At 38.7% G+C, this 20,181-nt stretch overlaps 1 protein-coding gene across 1 annotated transcript; it reads right to left on the reverse strand.

Moving 5' to 3' along the window:
- Positions 1–1,170: 1,170 nt before the first annotated feature.
- si:dkey-91i10.3 (cytochrome P450) lies at positions 1,171–18,615 on the reverse strand. The gene is made up of 9 exons (XM_042426635.1): positions 18,056–18,615; positions 15,340–15,530; positions 13,109–13,308; positions 11,513–11,710; positions 7,439–7,602; positions 7,007–7,173; positions 5,925–6,006; positions 5,351–5,557; positions 1,171–1,832 (listed from the first exon to the last, which is right to left on the reverse strand). Exons 1-9 carry the CDS (start codon positions 18,311–18,313, stop codon positions 1,710–1,712), a joined length of 1,590 nt encoding a protein of 529 aa, XP_042282569.1. The 5' UTR covers positions 18,314–18,615; the 3' UTR covers positions 1,171–1,709.
- Positions 18,616–20,181: the final 1,566 nt, after the last annotated feature.

Raw genomic sequence — 20,181 nt, forward strand, 5'->3', positions numbered from 1 at the left:
CGCCTGTAATTCATTTAAATTGTCTGCAGCTGTCAGTAGTCTCCATTTCCTTTGTGCCATGCAATGAATAGTGTCCATCAACAGTCCAAGCAAAAATGAGCTGTTTTACAGTCATACTTATTTGCATACTTACCTACACTTTGGCATTCTTATGTTTATTAGACAAAATAAAGATGGCAGATGACATACAGCAACCCAATAATGTATTAAACACACTGACACACTATATGAAATATGGGGCTGCACAAACAACACAGGTTAGACTTTTTTATTATAAAATAAATCACAATTATAAATATTAAAACCTAAAATTACATTGTCTGCATGTATAAGAAACATTATAATGAAGCTGCAAACTGCCTTTGCCTGAAGAATGAAAACCCTGTATCTCCATGTTACAATTCCAACTGATTGTCGATGCTTTTATTTTTTTAGTTTCCTCAACACTTTCTAACATGTACAGTAAAAACATTCATGTTAAATGACTTGAAAAGAAAATTAAAGCACTTAAATCAGTGATGCAAACAGTTTATGTATGTGAAAGTTAAAAATATGATCTTTACATTTTACTCTTACCAACTTTTAGGAGCAGCTTGCCCAGTGCTCATGAACCAAGTCCAGCTTTTAAGGACAGTGCTTGAGTATTTTTAGCACTGCTGTGCCTTACGGTGACAATGCTAACATGCTGATATTAAACAGGTTTGATGTTAAACATGTTCACCATCTTTGTTTAGTGTGTTAGCATGTTAACGTTTGCAAATAAGAACTAAGCACAGCTGAGGCTGATGGGAATGTCTTTAGTTTTGCAGGTTTTTGGTCATACACTGTTAAATTCTGATCTGATGACAGCGATTGATGAATTCAGGGGATCACAAAAATGATTACAATTCATCCTGTGAGGAACTTGAATGTGTGTACCAAATATCATGGCAATCCATCTCACAGTTGTTGAGATACTTCAGTCTGGACCAAAGTGGTGTACCGACAGACCAACACTGCCATCCCTAGATCCATGCCACTAGCATGGCTAAAACATACTACTGAAAATAGTCCCCAACAAACACACTATTTACTCCTGCTTTGAGTAACCTACATAAAAACTACAGTGACCGGATCTTTCAGGATTTTTTTTATATGAATACATTTTAAAATGAAACTATTTACAGTATGTGTGGACGGACTAACACATTGTCGGTTTTGGTCTTTTCATGGGTTTTTTTAACCCCCCAGAATTAATAATAAAAGTATCGGAAGCCTTATTCTGTAAGGCTAGCAGCGGGAGTACTCTAGTATTTCTTTTGAAAATCCACATGAACTTGAGGAGAACATGCAAACTCCACACAGAAAGGATCCAGTCAGTCCTACTCATGTCTGCAGCCAGAACACTTCCTGCTGCAAGCCGACAGCCCAAACAACTGAGAAAATACATGGCATTAATGGAACTGAAACTAAATGATTCCTCAGAGAAAAACAGTCTTTGTAGGTTAAAGTATTGATATTTACATGAAAAAACTATACATACTGCATTATACTCTGTGCTGTTACTACTTCTTCAATCAGCTTGTATTTTATGCCACAGTCTCAGAGCATTCCAGCCAGTCCTCAAGATGTGGACGCTCTATAAACAAGTGCTTGTTGACAGGAAGGTAACGCAGTGTGAATATTAAAACAGCTCACAGAGAAACTCCTGCCGCTGCTCTCGGCTCCTCCTACTGGACTCTTCTGTCCAGGAACTGCAGGTTGATTGGCTTAGCAGGGCAAAGCAGGGTTCTGGTGATCGGCTCGACTGTGGTTCCAGCAGGATCCGGCCTCACCTCGTAGTGCTTTATCAACTTGAAAATCAAAGACAGACAAAGAAATACAATATTTGGAGCAGGATATTTATTAACATAAGGCACAAGAGTGCAAACACAGTCCTCATTCCTGTTAATGATTACCAACTGCTCACTCGCTAACTGACTTATTACTGTGGTTTTTGGCTGACATGACTCAGTCCAAAGTCAGATGACTGACTGTTGGTTTGTATTCATTGCATTGCCAAGACTAACAAAAGGAGCCAGACCTCTGAGCTCTGGTTGGACTGTTACTATAGGTCAATGCTGCTCATTGAATGTAGATAAAAAGCAACAGATTTCCAGGGAGTGAAAACGGAGGATGGTGTTGAAGTTGCTCAGTTCACACGACTGTACTGTATTGGTTTCTATGCTGCAAGAGTCCAGAGTCACTGATGTAAATAAAGTAAAGAAAAGACACGATTTGGATGTTAAAGTAATTAAATATTATATAAAAACTGAAGTTACTAAAAAGATAATATTCCTCAAACACATACTGCTGCTTCAGTCACACAGAGTGCTGAAAGAGTGCCCAGTCCCTGGAAAGATGACATTTCATTGAAAGTACAAAAGTTCAGGACAGCAACTTGATCCCTTCACATAGTTCAGAGAGCAACTGATGTCATCAAGGTCAAAACTGATCGGCATGTTTTTGGCTTCATTAACATACCATTTGTAAATTAATACTGTGTATTATTTTACACATAACATGGATGATTCTGATTCTGTTCAAGAAGGTTCAGTGCTGTACTATTGGCATATTTAATGTAATCTAATGCGGTCTTGATAAATCAGTTTGCAGTTATTTGTGTACAGAGTAAAGAGTGAGACACTGAGGCTTCACTGTGGACTGTACAGTGACTGGCAGAAATCAGAGAGAACTGCTGGCTTTCACTTATATATCTTTAAGCTACATTAATTGTTTTTTGGCTACTTGGGGGAAGAATTACTCCACTACAAACACCTTATTATTTACATATCCAGCAGGAGGAGCAACAGTAGGCTTTCATTTTGAGTTGTGTTTATGTCCACTTCATGAATGTAAGTCCAATATTCAGTATTCCAATATTCTCCTCTTTAGTTCTGTTTTGGTTTCCACTGACTCCTGAAAAAAATATCTCTCTCTTTAGCTGATAAATGCTCCACTTTCTTAGAGAGCCAGCAAGTCTCTAACTGTGTCTTTCTGCTGTTTGGTATTGGGCAGGTAGCGTACTGTGAGTTTTTTAGAGCTTGTTTGCTGAAAACAGCCGCCTGCTGCTGCTGAAAATTAGCTTGGTAAGAGTACTGAGACCAGACCACATAGTAAATGTGCCGTGAAAACCAGCTCCATAGAGCTGCCCAGATGGTGATCATTCTCTGCTGGTTTATCAGGTTTGTCTGAGAGTAACCTCTTACACATCATACAGTCACCTTACTCACTGCTCAAATAAAAAGATATTAATTTAACAAGCTATTAACCCATTTAACAATCTTTTCCAGCAATCTCAAATAGATTCCTTATCATCAGACATGAACATAAGAGTACAAAAGAACCAATATATACAGTGCTGCTTTAAAGTATGTGAACCCTTTAGAACTTTCTGTATTTCTGCATAAGTATGACCTAAAATGTGATCAGATATTTACAAATGTCCTAAAACTAGATAAAGTGAACCCAATTTAACAAATGAAACAAAAAGAAAACTTTTTCATTTATTTATTGAGGAAAATGATCCGATCTTACATATTTGTGTGAGGCAAAAGTATGTGAACCCTTGCTTTCAGTAACTGGTGTGACCCCCTTTTGCAGCAATAACTTCAACCAAACATTTCCAGTAACTGTTTATTACATCAGCTTGAAGGATTTTTAGCCCATTCCTCCTTACAGAACAGTCTCAACTCAGGGATGTTGGCGGGCTTCTCAACATGAACTACATGCTTCAGGTCCTTCCACAGCATTTCTATGGGATTATGGTCAGGACTTTGATTCGACCATTCCAAAACATTATCTTTCTTCTGCTTTAACCATTCTTTGGTAGAACAACTTATGTGTTTAGGGTCGTTGTCTTACTGCATGACCCACTTTCTGTTGAGCTACAGTTCACAGACAGATACCCTGACATTGTCCTGGTTTGCTGGTACAACTCAGAGCTCATAGCTCCTTCAATGATTGCAAGCTGTCCTGGTTCAGAGGCAGCAAAGTAGCCCAAACCATGATACTACCACCACCATGTTTCACAGATGGGATACGGTTCTTACACTGGAATGCAGTGTTTGCTCATCGCCAAACATAATGCTTCTCATTCAACCCAAAAAGTTCATTTTTGGTTTCATCCATCCACAGAACATTGTTCTAATCACCTTCTGGCTTATCCATGTGGTCTTGAGCGAACCGTAGACAGCAGCAATGTTCTTTTTAGAGAGTAGTGGGTTTCTGCGTGTAATCCTGCCATGCACACCATTGATGTTCAATGTTTTCCTGACGGTGGACTCATGAACATTGACTGTAGCCACTGCAAGAGAGGCCTTTAGTTTCCTAGACGTTACCCTGGGGTCCTTTGTGACCTCCCAGAGTATTACATGCCTGCTCTTGGTATGATCTTTGTTGTTTGACCATTCCTGGGGAGGGTAACAATGGTGTTGGGTGTCTTCAATTTATACACAATCTGCCTGACAATCGACTGGTGGAGTCCAAACTCTTTAGAAATGGTTTTGTAACCCTTTCCAGCCTGTTGAGCATCAACAACTCTTCTTCTAAGGTCCTCAGAAATATCCTTTGTTTGAGCCATGACATACGTCCATAAACCTGTGTTGTGAAGCTCAGACTTTGATAGTGAAGACCCAAATTTCTCTTCTTTAAATAAGGCAGGGCCTCCCAGACTCATATGTTGATTGTCATCCCATTGATTGAAACACCCAACTCTAATTTCCCCTTCAAATAAAGTGATAATCCAAGAGGTTCACATACTTTTGCCACGCACCAATGTGTAACACATTTTCCTCAATAAATAAACAAACAAGTGTAAGGTTTTTGTCTCATTTGTTTAACTGATGTTTCTTTATCTAGTTTAAGGACTTCAATGGAAATCTGATCACATTTTAGGTCATATTTATGCAGAAATACAGCAAATTCTAAAGGGTTCACAAACTTTCAAGCAGCACTGTATGTATGTCATGCTGCAGACACTGTGTACAGAGCATTTTTTACCACGCTGTATTGCAAACTGTCACATAAAAGTGAAGTGATGAAAACAATAAATACTTTACGTGAAAACAATATAAGCTGTGTTGGATTATTCAAGGTGATAATAAGTAAAGTGTAGAGAAGCCAATGAAGTTGTTGCCAATGAAGGCAACAGTGGAATGAAGAAGAATCACTCTTAATGTGAGATAACTGAGCTATTTCATACAGCTTTTTGTTTCTTAATCTATAGAGAAGCAAACAAGAAACCAGAGGCAACCAGAAAAAAAAGATATCAGCTATGACAGTGTAAAGTGGATCTATGGTTGTGGTAGTAGCAGCATTGACATGTTCTTACCCTGGACAAGAGGAGATACATCTCCAGCTCAGCCACCCGCCTGCCCAGGCACGCCCGGATACCAAAACCGAACGGCACTGACCCAAATGGGTGCTGCTTGGATTTTTCCTCCGCTCCCCGTAGCCAGCGCTGTGGCAGGAAGGTGTTAGGCTCGGGGAAAATATTCTCATCATAGGACACAGCGTAGTGGCAGAGGTGGAACAGCGTCTGTGAGAGGGAGACCACATTTGCTTTACTGAGTTTAATGAACATCGACATATGACATAACGTTACTTACAATGCTGTTGAACTTACTTCACTGCAAGCTAAATTATACTTGTGAATTTGGATGTAAAATTTTCAAGCATTTACACCATGTTTTTCAAGGTTTCAGTTGTACATATTAACATGCATTGTACTTAGGATATTTTTGCAACAGGCCATTACAGAAAGGCAATTTATTACTGTTTTATTGTGTCTGTATTTTAATTTCTTGCTTTTGTCTTTTTGTGTGAAGCACTTTGTCATGTCTGATCTTGAATTTAATTTCTGGTAAAAGGTTTAAATACCCAGGAGTGTCTGACATGTATCTCACCCTTTTGGGAAAGAGGTGATCTCCCACCACAATCTCATTCTCAACAGTGAGACGGGCATTTCCTGGTACCACTGGATAAAGCCTGGTGACCACAGAACACAGTGACGAATCAACAAAACAGCCATTTGTTTGAAAAGCAACTATTATTTATTGTTACTAACAAACATAGAGTAATGTTCAGCTTGCAAACTGAATTTTAGCTTGTCAATGACATCAACTATGCAAGGACACTTGTCAATGGATTCCTGCATAGTTGATTAAAGAGCACAACAGACAACAACAACAACAAATATGCTGCTGAGCAGTGTTTCACTAGACTTGTGTAATGCTATGCTAAAACTGAAACATAGGATGTCTAGCATATATGCGCATATTTAGTGATTTCAAACAGCACATTTAACTGCTCAGAAACCAAACTGTATCAGCAATTTTATCCTTACAGGCATAACTTAACATGTTAGGTAATATGCTTATTTGCTCTCTTTTCAAGAGTTAGAAGAAAAGTTAGTTAGTAGTTAGAAGCTGGCTGGACGCCAGCTAGTCATTGCTCCCAGCCAAGAAATAGTCCTGCAGATTACCTTTCCTTAAACCACAACTTGACAATTTTACATTTCAGTTTTTGTATAAACTAAACAAACATATAATGTGTTAATGTTAATTACTGGTGTTGGTGGGTGGATTTTATTACCTTTGGAATGAGCCAGACTAGCTGGTTCTGGTCTTTGTGCTAAGCTAAGCTAACTGTCTCCTAGCTATAGTTTCATATTGAACAGACAGATATGTGAGTGACATCAATCTTCTCATCTAACTCTCAGCAAGGAAGCAAACAAGCATATTTTCCAAAATGACAAACTATTCCTTTAGGTGACACCTGAATCTGAAACGTTAGATTTCCATATTTTATTTTTTCTAGTTGCTGTATGAAATAAATGTTCACATTTTGGGCCTCAGGTGATTATCAGGTTCTGCCCTTTCAGTAGAAAACAAACCTACTTCAGCACAACCAAACAAACTTCTGGTGTCCTGCCGTCAAGTGTCCCGTTGATGAAATATATTTATAAAAATTAAAGAAACTCTCTAACCGTAGTGTTTCCCTGATGATGGCCTTCAGGTACGGCATTTGAGCAATGTCATCGCTGGTTGGCACTTTGTCTCCAGGGCAAACACTTATCACTTCCTGGTATAACTGTTCTTGTATCTCTGGCTCCTTTGCCAAATGGTACAGAGACCATGAGATAGTGTTGGAGGTCTGCAACAGAGCAACACACACAGTTATCTTTTGTTGTTTGATGTTTCAGTTTTGTGCCCTCTCAGTGAGCATTAATGTGGAGCTCAAAAGACATCTATGTTCAAAATGGGCTAAATTTAATTGAAAAGATAAAAGTTTTTTAGATGTGTAGGTTGTTTCAACAACATTGCTGACAGAAAATCATTTTTTTTATGCCTCCCAACTATGCCAACACAACTAAATGTAGAAATCCATCCTTTCATGTGCACACACAGCATCTACTCACTGTGTCGACTCCTGCCAGCAGTAGTTCCGTTATGCTGCCCAGGATCTCAGTGACGGTCATCTTATCGCTGAGCAGCAAGTGTGTGAGGTATGCTCCCTCCACATTCTGGTCCAAGTGCACCTTCTCCTGGATCTCCTCCATTTTTTTCTGCACCAGTTCCTCAGCTAGGTGACAAAAAAGCTGACAGTCACATACAGACTCATAAACATCAAGATTCACAACACCGCCCCAACTTCCAAGAAATATATCTACCTAGTTTATCATGTCAGAACCAAAACTGACAACAGAAGAGAGCAATAAACACTTCAGCCCACTAGATGGCAAAAGAGACACACTGTGAGGAGTCTTGTTCAGACCAAGCTGCAATTACAACAACTTAAGGTTGAAGCTGATGAGGAAGTCCCTTAAAGTGCAATACCACTGGTGGCCACTAGATGCTGGCTCTAATAGACTCCCATTCAAAAAGCATCAACTTCTCTAAAAATACCAAGTCAATCATTTTTTTTCAACCAGTCATTATGATCTCAGTCTCTAAATTCAGGCCTCTAATAAGTGTGCTGGTGGTCATTTAGGAAATTATTGCTTGTTTTTTGGGATCTGAGAAGATGTAATAGACCACAAGGAAAGCTTTGATGACTTATGAAACCTATTTTAAATTGTGATATCTGCATTGTTCCAGAGTAAGGCTTTATGTGGAGAAACATTGTGGACATGGAAGATCTTCCGAGCTAACAGAGCTTGTTGATGAAACTTTGATAGCTTAACAGGTAGTTTACAGTAAAAAGAACAAAAAACTGCAAGATAACAGAAAGCTTAAACCACCAATTTTGTTGAAAATGTGAGATGGAATGAAGTTCCAGATAGACTAAAACATATTTTAAACCAGTTTAGCTAAAACATGTGGTTTATGTCACAGAAATCTAATACTTCAAGACCTCCCTCAGAGTTTTGTTTGCAGAGACAGATTGTTTCAATTTTTGTGCACCATTTTTCCATATGAAGTTATAAAGAATCTTATTGACCTCTTTATAGGTATTATTATTGTCAGATAAAGACAATGATGGGTACACAAAGCAAGACAAGCCTTCAGCTTTGGAGACAAAGACCCTTCCAATGACAGGATGATAACTTTGTAGCCAGTTATTAAAAATGCAAGAGGCTTTCTTCAGTCTGTGTGAGAAATGTAAATTCTGTCTTGCAATGGGATTTTTAGAAACAAAGATAACCAGATATTTAACAGTATCTTTCACTGGTATGTTTTCAGTTGAAATATTGTTACAGGGATGGAGATATTGAGGAATAGGCCAGAGGCTTTAGAGAAATTATCATTTAAAGAGAGGGCATAAAATATATATGTCATTATAAAACCTACATTCGTAAATTTGTCACCAAATGCAAATGCTTCAGTGAATGAACATGAAAAGACAAAAAACATGAAAAGACAAAAAAACTATGAACTTTTGAAATATAAACAAGTGACATAAAAATATGGGGAACTTAATGCAAGAACTGGAAACTGTACAAGACAGGAATGACACCATATATGGAATAATTATAAACAATCTTGCAGGAAACAGACAGAGAAGTGTGTGACTGCACACAAAGTGCTTGTTTTGGGTGGAGGCTGAAAGTATACAGTGTTTGTGTAAGCAGATCAAAAGGCAGTTGGACTGCAGGGAAAATTCTGTGTTCCTGGTATTTAAATACCTGTGTCACCTAACTAGACAGGCAGACTTTTCAGCTGCAATAATACCTATAATGAGTAATGCCGCATTCACATGAATTCAGGCAGATAAACAAAACCTGTACGGCACGGGAAAAACTAACAGTCTGACAGAATGGCAGGACGGCAAAACAAACACACATGAGGATATGTTGCTATGGTGATGTCATATTGTTTATGGAATAAAATATATTAAATAAAACTATTTTGTGTCTATTATTTTATGTAATTATTCTAGTGATGCATGTAGCTATAAAACGCAGCTTTCTATTCCAAACTTAAAATGAATGTTAAATTCCCTCTAAAACTTCCTCAAAATCCTCAGTAGGATTTCAAGCTCTGATTTTATAATTCCAGGTGTTGCACCAAAACAATTAGGTTCTTGTTGTCCAGATCACTCATGTTTTCTCCTTGTGTGAGGGAGCTACGTAACATCTGGTTGTAAATTTTGCTGCAGAGTATGGCAAAAACTTAAAATAATTTAACTTTTGACAGCAATGCCATCCATTGTTACCATTGCCGGTATTCTCTGCTGGCCTCACCATTTAACACAGCATTACCCATTCAACAGATTATAGGATCTGGATGGGAAAAGTTAAAAACAAATGGTTATAACTGAATCTTCTTCCCGTTAACAATGATGGAGGCACCACACCATGAGGCCTGCTTACTCACCCCCCTTGCTTTTTTGAGTAAAGGCCACAGTTTGTCTCTGACAGCTTTATCTTCAGGAGACAAACCTTCAGTGAGGCAGAGATTATTGTCATGAAGAAACCTGGACCCTCTCCCTCCAAATCAAATTACAGTAGTGGCACATGGAAAAAATCACAATGAAGTAATGCGAGCTGTTTTTCCTCCGTGGTCCCAGGCGGTGGACCACGTCAATAATGTCCTCCAGTTGCTCACAGATTTTAGGTGCCATCTTCCCCAAGATGTTAGCAACCACCTGTCATCTGTCCTCACCATTCTCCTCCTACAGGCTGTGTAACTTGAGTGACCAGCTCCAGCTGTATCTTTGAATGTCGGCAACCCTTGCCTTCAGGTTTTTGTTCTCATCTTTAATCTTCTCACCTGTTTCTTCCAGACAAGATGGTTTTCTGGTCACTGACATCAGTAACAAGCTGGTTGACCATAGCCGAAAGGGAGGACATTGCTTTGGAAGTGGACAATGACACTTTTTTGATAACAGAGACCTTTTCAAATAAAGCCTCCGAAGTTTGATCATGTTTAACAGAGAGCTCCTGAATAGCTCTCACAATTGCATTGGTGTCATGTCATGTCATGTCATTTTTGATATGATCTTGTTTTTTTTTTCAGTGGAGGAAGCCTTTCTGGAGTTTCGGGGAGAGGCTGAGAAAGGACTTCTGGGCTAACTTTTGCCTCAACTTCATACCAAGGCGCATTGGCTTCACTACTTGCAGTAACTTCCATATCTTCCGCAATGGACTTCATGTTCGACTGTTCGACTTATTTAAATAACTGAAAAAGATCACTGGGTTTGGTTTATTACGAGTAACTGAAGCAAATTAGTAGTTTAGCAACATACCCCAAAAAACCTGACAGAGTACGAAAAACACACTCCCTCCTAACATATTGCCATCTTGGTTCTGACCTCTGGAATTCAAACTGGTGTTGTGTCGAAATCTCTTCCCCTCCTGTCAAAACCATAGCATTTCCATAGCACCACCTCTGCAGTTGGGGTTAAGACTTAGGTTATGGTTATGGTTATGGTTATGGTTATGGTTATGGTTATGGTTATGGTTATGCGTAGCAGAGATAAGTGGTTGGGGTCAGGGATAAGGCTGGGTGCACTTTAAAGGCAAGGGAAACACATATCAACGGGGGGAACAGACTTCACAACACCAGCTCCCATGCAAAACATTGGGTGATGTCACACCTCGCTACGTCCATCTTTATATACAGTCTATGTTTCAGACACTGATGTGGAACAAGGGCAGCAGGACCTGTGAGATGGACTTTGTCCTTTGAGGGAGTCACCGGAGTGTAGTGTCCTTGATAGTAATTGTTTTCTGAAACTATTATCCCAAAGGCCTTTTAAACTATTTTTTTGGTATAATTACCTTTATTTCTGAAGTTGATTGCAGAGATGACAGGAAATAAGGGCAGAGAAAGACAGAGGTGTGAAAATTACCAAAATGAAAATCCCACAGTGACCAGATGTGAAGTTTTGTGTTGATTTTATAATGTAAGTAATATTGGTTGTACAGCTTTGTTTCTTTATCAGCATTAAGTGAACACCACTTGCTTCAGGTTAAATATCAGCCCTCTATCTGTAACAAATAAAACATGTTACACACATTGATTCACTGGTTAAAACTAATGTTGCTCACCAACTTTGAAGAGATGATCCCAGGCTGCCACAAACTGATTCCAGAAAGGCATGTAGGGCCAGACAGACTTGGGGAAGAGGACGATGATGGGGGAGAGCCTGAACATTTCCCCCACGGAGAAGATGAACTTTTGGGTTTCCTCGGGCACCACCTCGTTCATGCAGCCCATACGAGTCTCAAACAACACAGAACAGATCCCTGCATTTAAAAATAAATATAGGTGGTGAATCCTACACTGCTTTAAAGTAAATACTACTGAAGATTTCTGGAACAAAGGTCCTGAGTTGCTGTGTTTGGACAGGACTTTTGACAGGATGCAGAGAGAAATGACTTGTCTTGTCTTTCGTCTTTTTATTTTTTTTTTTCCCTTAGGAAATGAATACATTACAACTGAACTGAAAACTTTGTTACATCTAAATTCTGATTATTTTTTAGGGGAGGTGGGGTGCCTTTAATATAACCTGTACTGGTTTGTGGTTTTTCACATACACAGTATAGACTATGACCAAAAGTATGTGGATGTCTGAACATCACACCCATATGTGATAGTTGAACACATCATTAGAAAATTATAGGCATCAATCTGCTGTTATAACAGCCTCCACTCTTCTGGTTTCAGACTTTACACCAGATGTTGGAACCTGGCTGCAGACATTTGCTCCCATTCAGTAACAAGAGCATTAGTGAGGTCTAATACAACATTGTTGTATACTTTAGAAAGACTTCCCTTCATTGAAACTAAGGGGCTAAGGTCAAACCAGGAAAAACAGCACCAGACCAAAAGCACACAAAAAGCCATTTAGTATATGTATGTGATTTTTCATTTCAGACACCAGTCACTTATTGTAAAAGTGTAATAGGCAGAGATTAAATAAATAATTTGATGAATTGGTTTTTAACCACTGAGGACCCAGACTACCCACATGCTCCTGTAATGTTAATCTTGCCTTGCCTTATTAAATCTTAAAATGCTAAGTAAACGCCAACCTCATGTGTAAAAGCCTTGAAAGGGACTCTGATTAAAGGTCATATAATGTACTTAAACTTAGTAGTGTGATCATAGACTCTAATGTACTATGATCACACCCACAGCTTATCTCACGGTGTCTAATCAGCTGTCAAGGCCAAACGGCTGAGAAACCGTGTCAAAGTCAAATGCTCTGCTACACCTATATAAAGAGGTCAAGGTGTAGTTTTAGTATTACATTACATATAATATTTACTTACGCAAGAACCCACTACTGCAGGTGACGTGTTCTTTTTACTAATTGAGTCAAGTCAATTTTATTTATATAGTGTTAAATTACAACAGAAGTTATCTCAGGGCAATTTTCACATAGAGCAGATCTAGACCGTACTCTTACAGAGATCCAACATTCCCCCATGAGCAGCACTTGGCAACAGCAGCAAGGAAAAACTCCCTTTAACGGGAAGAAACCTCAAGCAGAACCAGGATCTAGGTGGGCGGCCATCTGCCTTGACCGGTTGGGTTGAGAGAGAAAAATCAAGATGTTTCACGCATCTAAGAAAAAATTTGTGTTTTGACAGCTGATTCAATGAAAATATTTCATTTGTTTGACTCTGTATTCTGCTGACCTTCAAAAGCAAATTTGTAGAGTTCTTCAGTCAGGTTGTTGACCATAACTCCCCCGCCGCTGGTTTGCCTCAGCCAAGCCACTCTGTAGATGAAGTCTGTCACCACCTCATTGATGGTGTTGGTGTAGGAGGAGACATGTTTGGGCTTCAGCATCCGAGGGTTCAGGATGCTACGGATGCGCTGCCACTTAGCCCCCATCCTAAAAACCGGATTCAATACAAGGAAATGAGCTCACAGACAGATTGAGACAAAGTTGTATAATACCTACACTGTCAAGAGTGAAACAATCCCTTTAATTGTTCTAAGCTTAAGAGGGTTTAATATTAATATTAGACACAGAGGAAGACTGGCCTTCATTTGGCCATTTCACTGGAAACTGGAAATATTTTTTAAGTGGACATTTTTAACATTAGGCTTTTGGTACTATGGGTTTACTGTACTTATTTACTTACTTATTTTGTACTGTACTTACTTAACTTACTTATTTTCCAAAACGTATACTGATATTTTCTTATATCTTTCTTGTTATCAACAACAATCCCATGAAAAGACCAAAACCAACGATGAATGGTTCCTACTCAAAAGTGTTAAGTTCCTAATCAAGAGCCTGTGTAAAAGCCTGATATATCTTATTCCTCTGTGCCTTACAGCTGCATTGTTATGAACAGGGTTAAAATTCAGATCCGGTATACACTCCATTTATCAAAACTGCAAACCTTTCAAATCCTTTATTGAATCTTCTCAGGTTTACCTTTCAACAATTGCACACACCTAAGGGCTAAAATAACTACAGCTCAAAGATGTCTAATCACCTGAGAGGGCAGAAACACCACAGTTTTTAGTTTTAATTCATGTTCACATATTTTATCTACTACCTGAAAATGAGATGAGCAGCACAATATATGAAATGTTAGTTAAATGTGTCTGACACATTACATATAACCACCGCCTGCTACTTACTCCAAATACTGAAGATTCTTATTCAAAATTATTAAGTTGATCAGATCTTGATATGATTTGGATTGAAGTTTTTGGAGATTCTTAAATTGATGTGAGGTGATCAGCTGATCGTTTCTGTGGAGAAGAGTCACCACCCTGTTGAACTACAGAAACACACAGTCCACCCATGGTGACACAGTGGTGTTACAGTGTGATGTGTCCTCACTCACAAACAATCTTTGTCTGAATACAGACATCAGCTGCAGAGAGTACATGAAACTCATAACTCAAACCTTTCATTTTAGCCACTACAGAATGAAAGTTAATTAGCTATAGCTGAGCTGAAGAGCAAGAAGAAGAACAATGCTAAATCTGTGTTTTCCAGTGCTGTTTGACTCATAGTTTGACAGCATTGCTCCAGTGTTACGACATTTACCAGCCATGATGTGTGCTGCAACAACAGGTCTGACAGGAAAGACTGGGCAAGCCAGCAAAGAAAAGCTGCTATTAGTCAGTCAAAGACAATTATGATCCACGAGCCTGTTCAGGTCTTATTGGGGTGAGAGAACAACACCTGGGAGGAAGTTAAGTTCCCTTTGCATGTCTTAAGATTTGTTATGAAGCTGTTGATGATTTAGGCTGCTGAAGTGACCCAGGGGCAAACATGATTCCTTGCTCCCACCACTCTTTGCATCGTGTTGTGAACCCCTAGCTCTGTTTTCTGTCCTGAAGAAAATATTTTAGCTGCTAAATGTTGCACTTTCATTAACAGCTAGTCACTATCTTTGTGTCTCTGTCGTTAGGTGCTGGGTGGGTATTGCACAGTGGGTGAAACAGCTGGCTGAAAACTGGCAGTGAGACTAAAAGCAGAAAAAAGCGGAAAAGTTGCTGGCAAGAAAACTGAAACAGTGAGCTGTTCATCACTACGAGTGAGCCCTTTCACAATATTTATGTGATCCTTTGTTAATATTTACTTTAAAACCAGTACTCCTGGCCCCAGGTTTGCTGTATGACAATTGGCTTGTGGTGACTACATTAAATACATAAATGCACCTTATCATTTCAGCTAGTATTGCACTTTATATGAAAAAAAAAATTACAATTAAAAAGATTAAGACCAACCAATAGACACAGTAAACCTCAAGTTTTCAGGGATCCACAGGGATCTGGAACCTTGGGGGTAATCCGGCCTTGCTGTGACAGTCTGTCCATGAAGGAGTACTAAGAGTTCTTCCTCTGGTCTGAGCAGTGGATATAAAGTTGGGTGATGTGTAGGGGAGGTTTCACTCACTCTGTCAGGGGTCCATGGGCCTGGTTCCTGAGCTCTCTGTAGCTCCTCCAGTGCGGCATATCTGTCCGGACCGGGTGTCTCCCCTCCTGCCTCAACACCTGCTCTATCAGCTCGGCGCTGGCCACGTTGATCACGACCAGAGGGCCGTATGTGGACTTCCACAGGGGACCGTAGATCTTGCTGTGCTCTATCTAGCAGACAGTTTGAGTTAATGAGTTATTATTAATCAGGTTATTAGATGTTCAGTGTGTTAAAGAGGTGAAAAATGATTTTAGTCAGTTGCCTACTGGAATCAGAAAATAATGAACTCTTCAGCCTTCCAGATGTGAAACTGATGTGTACAGATACAAACACACACACACACATACAGAGAGAGAGACACAGAGGCACACATCTCACACATCTAGAACTTTTGTGTGGTAGCATGTTAAAAAGATTTGCTTTATTGAGATTTTTGCTCTTGTATGTGTATTCATGATGTTTTGGAGATAATGTAGCTGACCTGTGAAAGAAACACACATTCAGGCTTATGCGTTATTCCAACATGAAATGTTGGGTAGCACATACCAAAGTGACTGAATAGAATCAAATGTTTAATTAATGTTTTGTTTTTTTGCTTAAATATATTTATTGGTTTTCTTCTTTTTTTACACATAAATTAATTAATAAAAACATAAATACATTGAAGTGCAATACAATATTTTGCCTGTAGGACACAAAAGCTGATCATTTCTGCCTTAGATTTGAATAGTTTCATATCATCAGGAGAGAGATGGGGCAGATGTTCAAGAAACGATATCTGATAATATCTGTATTGTTTTTACCCAGAAGATTTGCATCTCCTGACACTTCCACATACAATGTATCAATGTCTCCTCCTCTGAGCAACATTTTGCACGTGTTTGGATTATTTTCATTAAATCAATGTAAGAGAATGGGAGTAATATATAAGCATATGATAAATCTATACTGCAACAATTTCAACGTAGTATTGATCATTTTATATTGTGCATTGTGGAATATTAACTCCCATCTCTCTCTGAGATGTCAGTATTTAAGTCTTTGCAGAAGTGACCACTGTCATTAATACATAATTCCTTAATTGAAGATACTTAAAGAGGTGTTTACATTGTACAACTTTTCTGTTGTTGTTGTTGTTGTTGATCATCAAAGGAATAGAACAGACTCTTATCTTTGAACAGATCTAAAAATTTTGGTGATCCCTCTCTCTGCCCAAATTTGGAAATAATATGGTGAATGTTTCACATTTCTGCAATAGTTTCAGACAATGTCTTTATTCAGATCTCTTTCCTCTGCTGTCATGACTCTATTCCATGGTGTTCAGGCAAAAAATGTACAAACAACAAGGTTCCAGGAGGCATTGAGTGGTAGACTAGTGAAGACAGTCATGTGTGCTTTAAGCAGAATTTTAGATGCTTATTTTTCCATGTAATGTGGACAATAACCTCAGGTACTGCAGTACGTGCTGATGTAGGCTGATGCAGGCTATTTGATGTTTGTTTTAGTTTAAAGGTAAGATTAGGGATAGAATCTGCTGTACTGTGGTAGAGTGGAGGTCATCACCAGTGACAGGCTATAAAAGTCTGCTTGTTTAGCAGCAACTGCTGCTGAAAACACATTGTCCTGCAGTCCATAAATGCCAGTTGGCCTATTTTTAGTGTATGTGTGAATGAGGAAGGAGGGTACTATTACCACTGGATTCAATCCAGTTGCTAAACTGTCTTATATTATTCATGCAGAGTTTACTTCAACAGTATTTTTGAGATATCTATCTCTGTTTTTCTGCCTTTACCCCAAAACAATGGAGGGGAATGGAACAAAAAGACATCTAAAATGTTGGTACCACTTTACAATAAGCCACCCTTCACAAAGGGTTTATAAGTATTCATTAATGGCTTAGTTAGTGGTTAACTAATCCTCTACTTATGCTTTATAAATCATGTATAACCCATAAATAAGCATGTCTTTGAGTTGCCAGATTGTGAAAGATCCTTCCTTTCAATACCATCATAACATTTGCTTTATCTAATTCTTTTAGAAGACACCTGTGATGTTCAGCCACTTACCTTCTGAAAAAGGGCTGCAGAGCATCCAGACAGAAATCCATTTATTAACAGTTTATTAATGTATTTTTAATGTGAATCTTTTATTAATGATTCATAAGTATTTATAACTGCAGACTTTAATTATTTTATTGACTTTTTAAATATAATTGTAGACCTGATGATTTAGACAATGTGAAACACTAACCCTTTATTAATGATTAATAATCATTTATAACTGCAGGGCTGATGAGTTAGAAAATGTGAGACACTGACCTTTTATTAATGATTAATTATCATTTATAACTGCGGGGCTGATGGTTTAGCAGTATCTGGGGGCATCGTCAAGCTCAGCAAACATTGTCAAGCTCAGCAAAAACCAACTCACATAAACCCAAACCTGTCTGCAGGGTAAATACCACTAGAAGATACAGTATGTATGTTTTTTGAGTGAATTGATCCTTTGGATTATGCTGTACAGTTTAACTTTTGCAGTCAATGCAGGATTTAAGGAGAAATAAAGAATAACTGCAGAACAATGGATGGGTGCACTATAGTTCAAATGAAACACAAACAGCAGTATGAACAAAACGACAGGACTGCAGTTTCAACCCTCATCCAGATAAGTCCCCTCACCTCATAATCCCACTTACTTGCATTTGTTGCGTCGTTTTGAAGTAACCTTTTACAAAAAGCCAGTATAATGTTGTCATGAAACTTGGTCCGCCCAGTTCATCCATAGTTTTTGGTTTGGTGTTGTCTCCCATCACGGTGGTGGTGGAAGAGGATGCGTCGCGGCGGTGGATCCCTCCATAATTTACTGGATTCCATCCCGTCGTCACTCTCTGGATGCCTTTATTTTGTTGACAGTTCACTCGCAATCCGATGTTTACCAGAGATTTCCTCAGCATGTTTTCGGCGGTGTCTGCGGTCCACACAAGCTCGACAGTTCCCGTCTGCGTCTGTTCTCTGTGAAGGCTGATTATAATCGTTACTTGTTAGCAGTTACGCAGCACGTAGGCTATCTCCAACCTCATCTGTGGACTTTGCTACTCACAAAGAGTGCTGAGAGAAAACCTACAATGCAACTAGACATAACCTATATAGCCTACTACACCATAACCACTGAAGTGAAGGAAAACAATGAAAGCTTCAAACATTCTGAGCCTCTACTGCAGCATTGCCTTAGTTGTGGACGTGTCAAAATGTTGAGCCACTGAGTGTAAAGGGTCAATTCCACAAAATTGTGCAGGATGAATGACTTTAGCACCACCCGAGGGGTGGTAACACACTGCTAAAGTAACAAAGATTGTCTCTTTTTAATGTATATGAAAATGTATGCAATCTGAATATTTTGAAAATAGGCTAAATAATAACATTAGTGGCTTTATTGTAAGACATCCAAACAGAGAGTTTTGGTTTTAAAGGATAGGTTTTCAATTTTTCAAGTCTGTCTTTAAACAACAGTCAAATGAAATGTGCTTTCACTGTAAGTGATGGGGACCAAAACCCACAGTGTGTCCACAGTCATTTTCTGCAAAAATGCATTTAAAAGTTGATGTGAAGCTTATATGAGTTAGCCATATCAAGTGGATATCTGCCACATTTACAGTCTTTTTAGCATCAAATTCCCTCTTTGTGTTTCCTTGGATTGTGGATTTTGTCCCCCATCATTTACATTACATTATGAAGGGATCTTCTAATGGTCAGTATGAACAGGAGGAATGATTACAGCAAGAAAAACATGTTTCAATGTTCATTTAGGCTCCTGACTGTTGTTTTAAGACACACTTGAAAAATTGTGAACCCGTCCTTTAAATACCAACATTTTGTGATCTAGCCATCTCTGAAAGTTTGTCCACCACCCCACAGTGGAGGTCAATGGAAATCATAATTTGTGCTTTGCAAAAAGCACCAAAAAATTAGTTGGACAAATAAATTCTTAAATCAAGGGCTTTCAAACACTTTTCATGGTCTTCCTTGGCATAGAGAGTGTGCTCATCTATTGAGACAGACTGTGAGGTGTGATTGAACGCTCCAGAAAAATCTAGTAAATGGATGCTGGATTCATTTTTTGGTACTGTTTACAAGGTCAAGAATGAACTTTTATTTATGTTTTTAATTTAAAAAAGTTTTTCAAATGACATTATTCCGTCATTTTAGTACCACAAATGAAATCCATTCACCAGAAATCTCAGAGGTGGGTAGCCTAAAACCTAAGTAAATAAAAATATTTGAACTGACCCTTCAAAATACAAAGTTTGTGCATGATTTGTGACACAACAACTAGTTTAGTTTTGGCCAGTCATGGTCCAGTATTCATCTTACACAAGTGTGATGAGGAAGTCTGAAGCCTCGACATCTTGTGTCCAGCAGTTAAACTTGTGAAATAAAATATATTTACATCTTCATAGATTCTGGACTTTTTACTGAGGGAGAAAGAGGAGATGTCATTTTAAGGATTTTAATGTGGTAATTATACTTTTTTTGTGGAAAAATCATATCAGACACTCATTATTATTCCGAGCAGAGTACTTTTACATATCTTAATGCATGTCCGGAGGGGATCTTTAATTTGTTGGTATTGTTCATCCAGCTGCTTACAGATGTCAGGAGGCAGATCTGTTCTCTTTGAGAACAGACTCCCTGCCAGAAAGCCACACAGGTTCTCACATGTAGTGTGTCCTCAGTCCACAGGGACGGCTTGTTCTAACCTGTTGAAACAGTATCTCAAGGAATAAACATTCACAAATGTACACCACGATGGTATGTTACTGTT

Source organism: Thunnus maccoyii, chromosome 11 (genome assembly GCF_910596095.1).
Source record: "Thunnus maccoyii chromosome 11, fThuMac1.1, whole genome shotgun sequence".
NCBI classification, from domain to species: Eukaryota; Metazoa; Chordata; class Actinopteri; order Scombriformes; family Scombridae; genus Thunnus; species Thunnus maccoyii.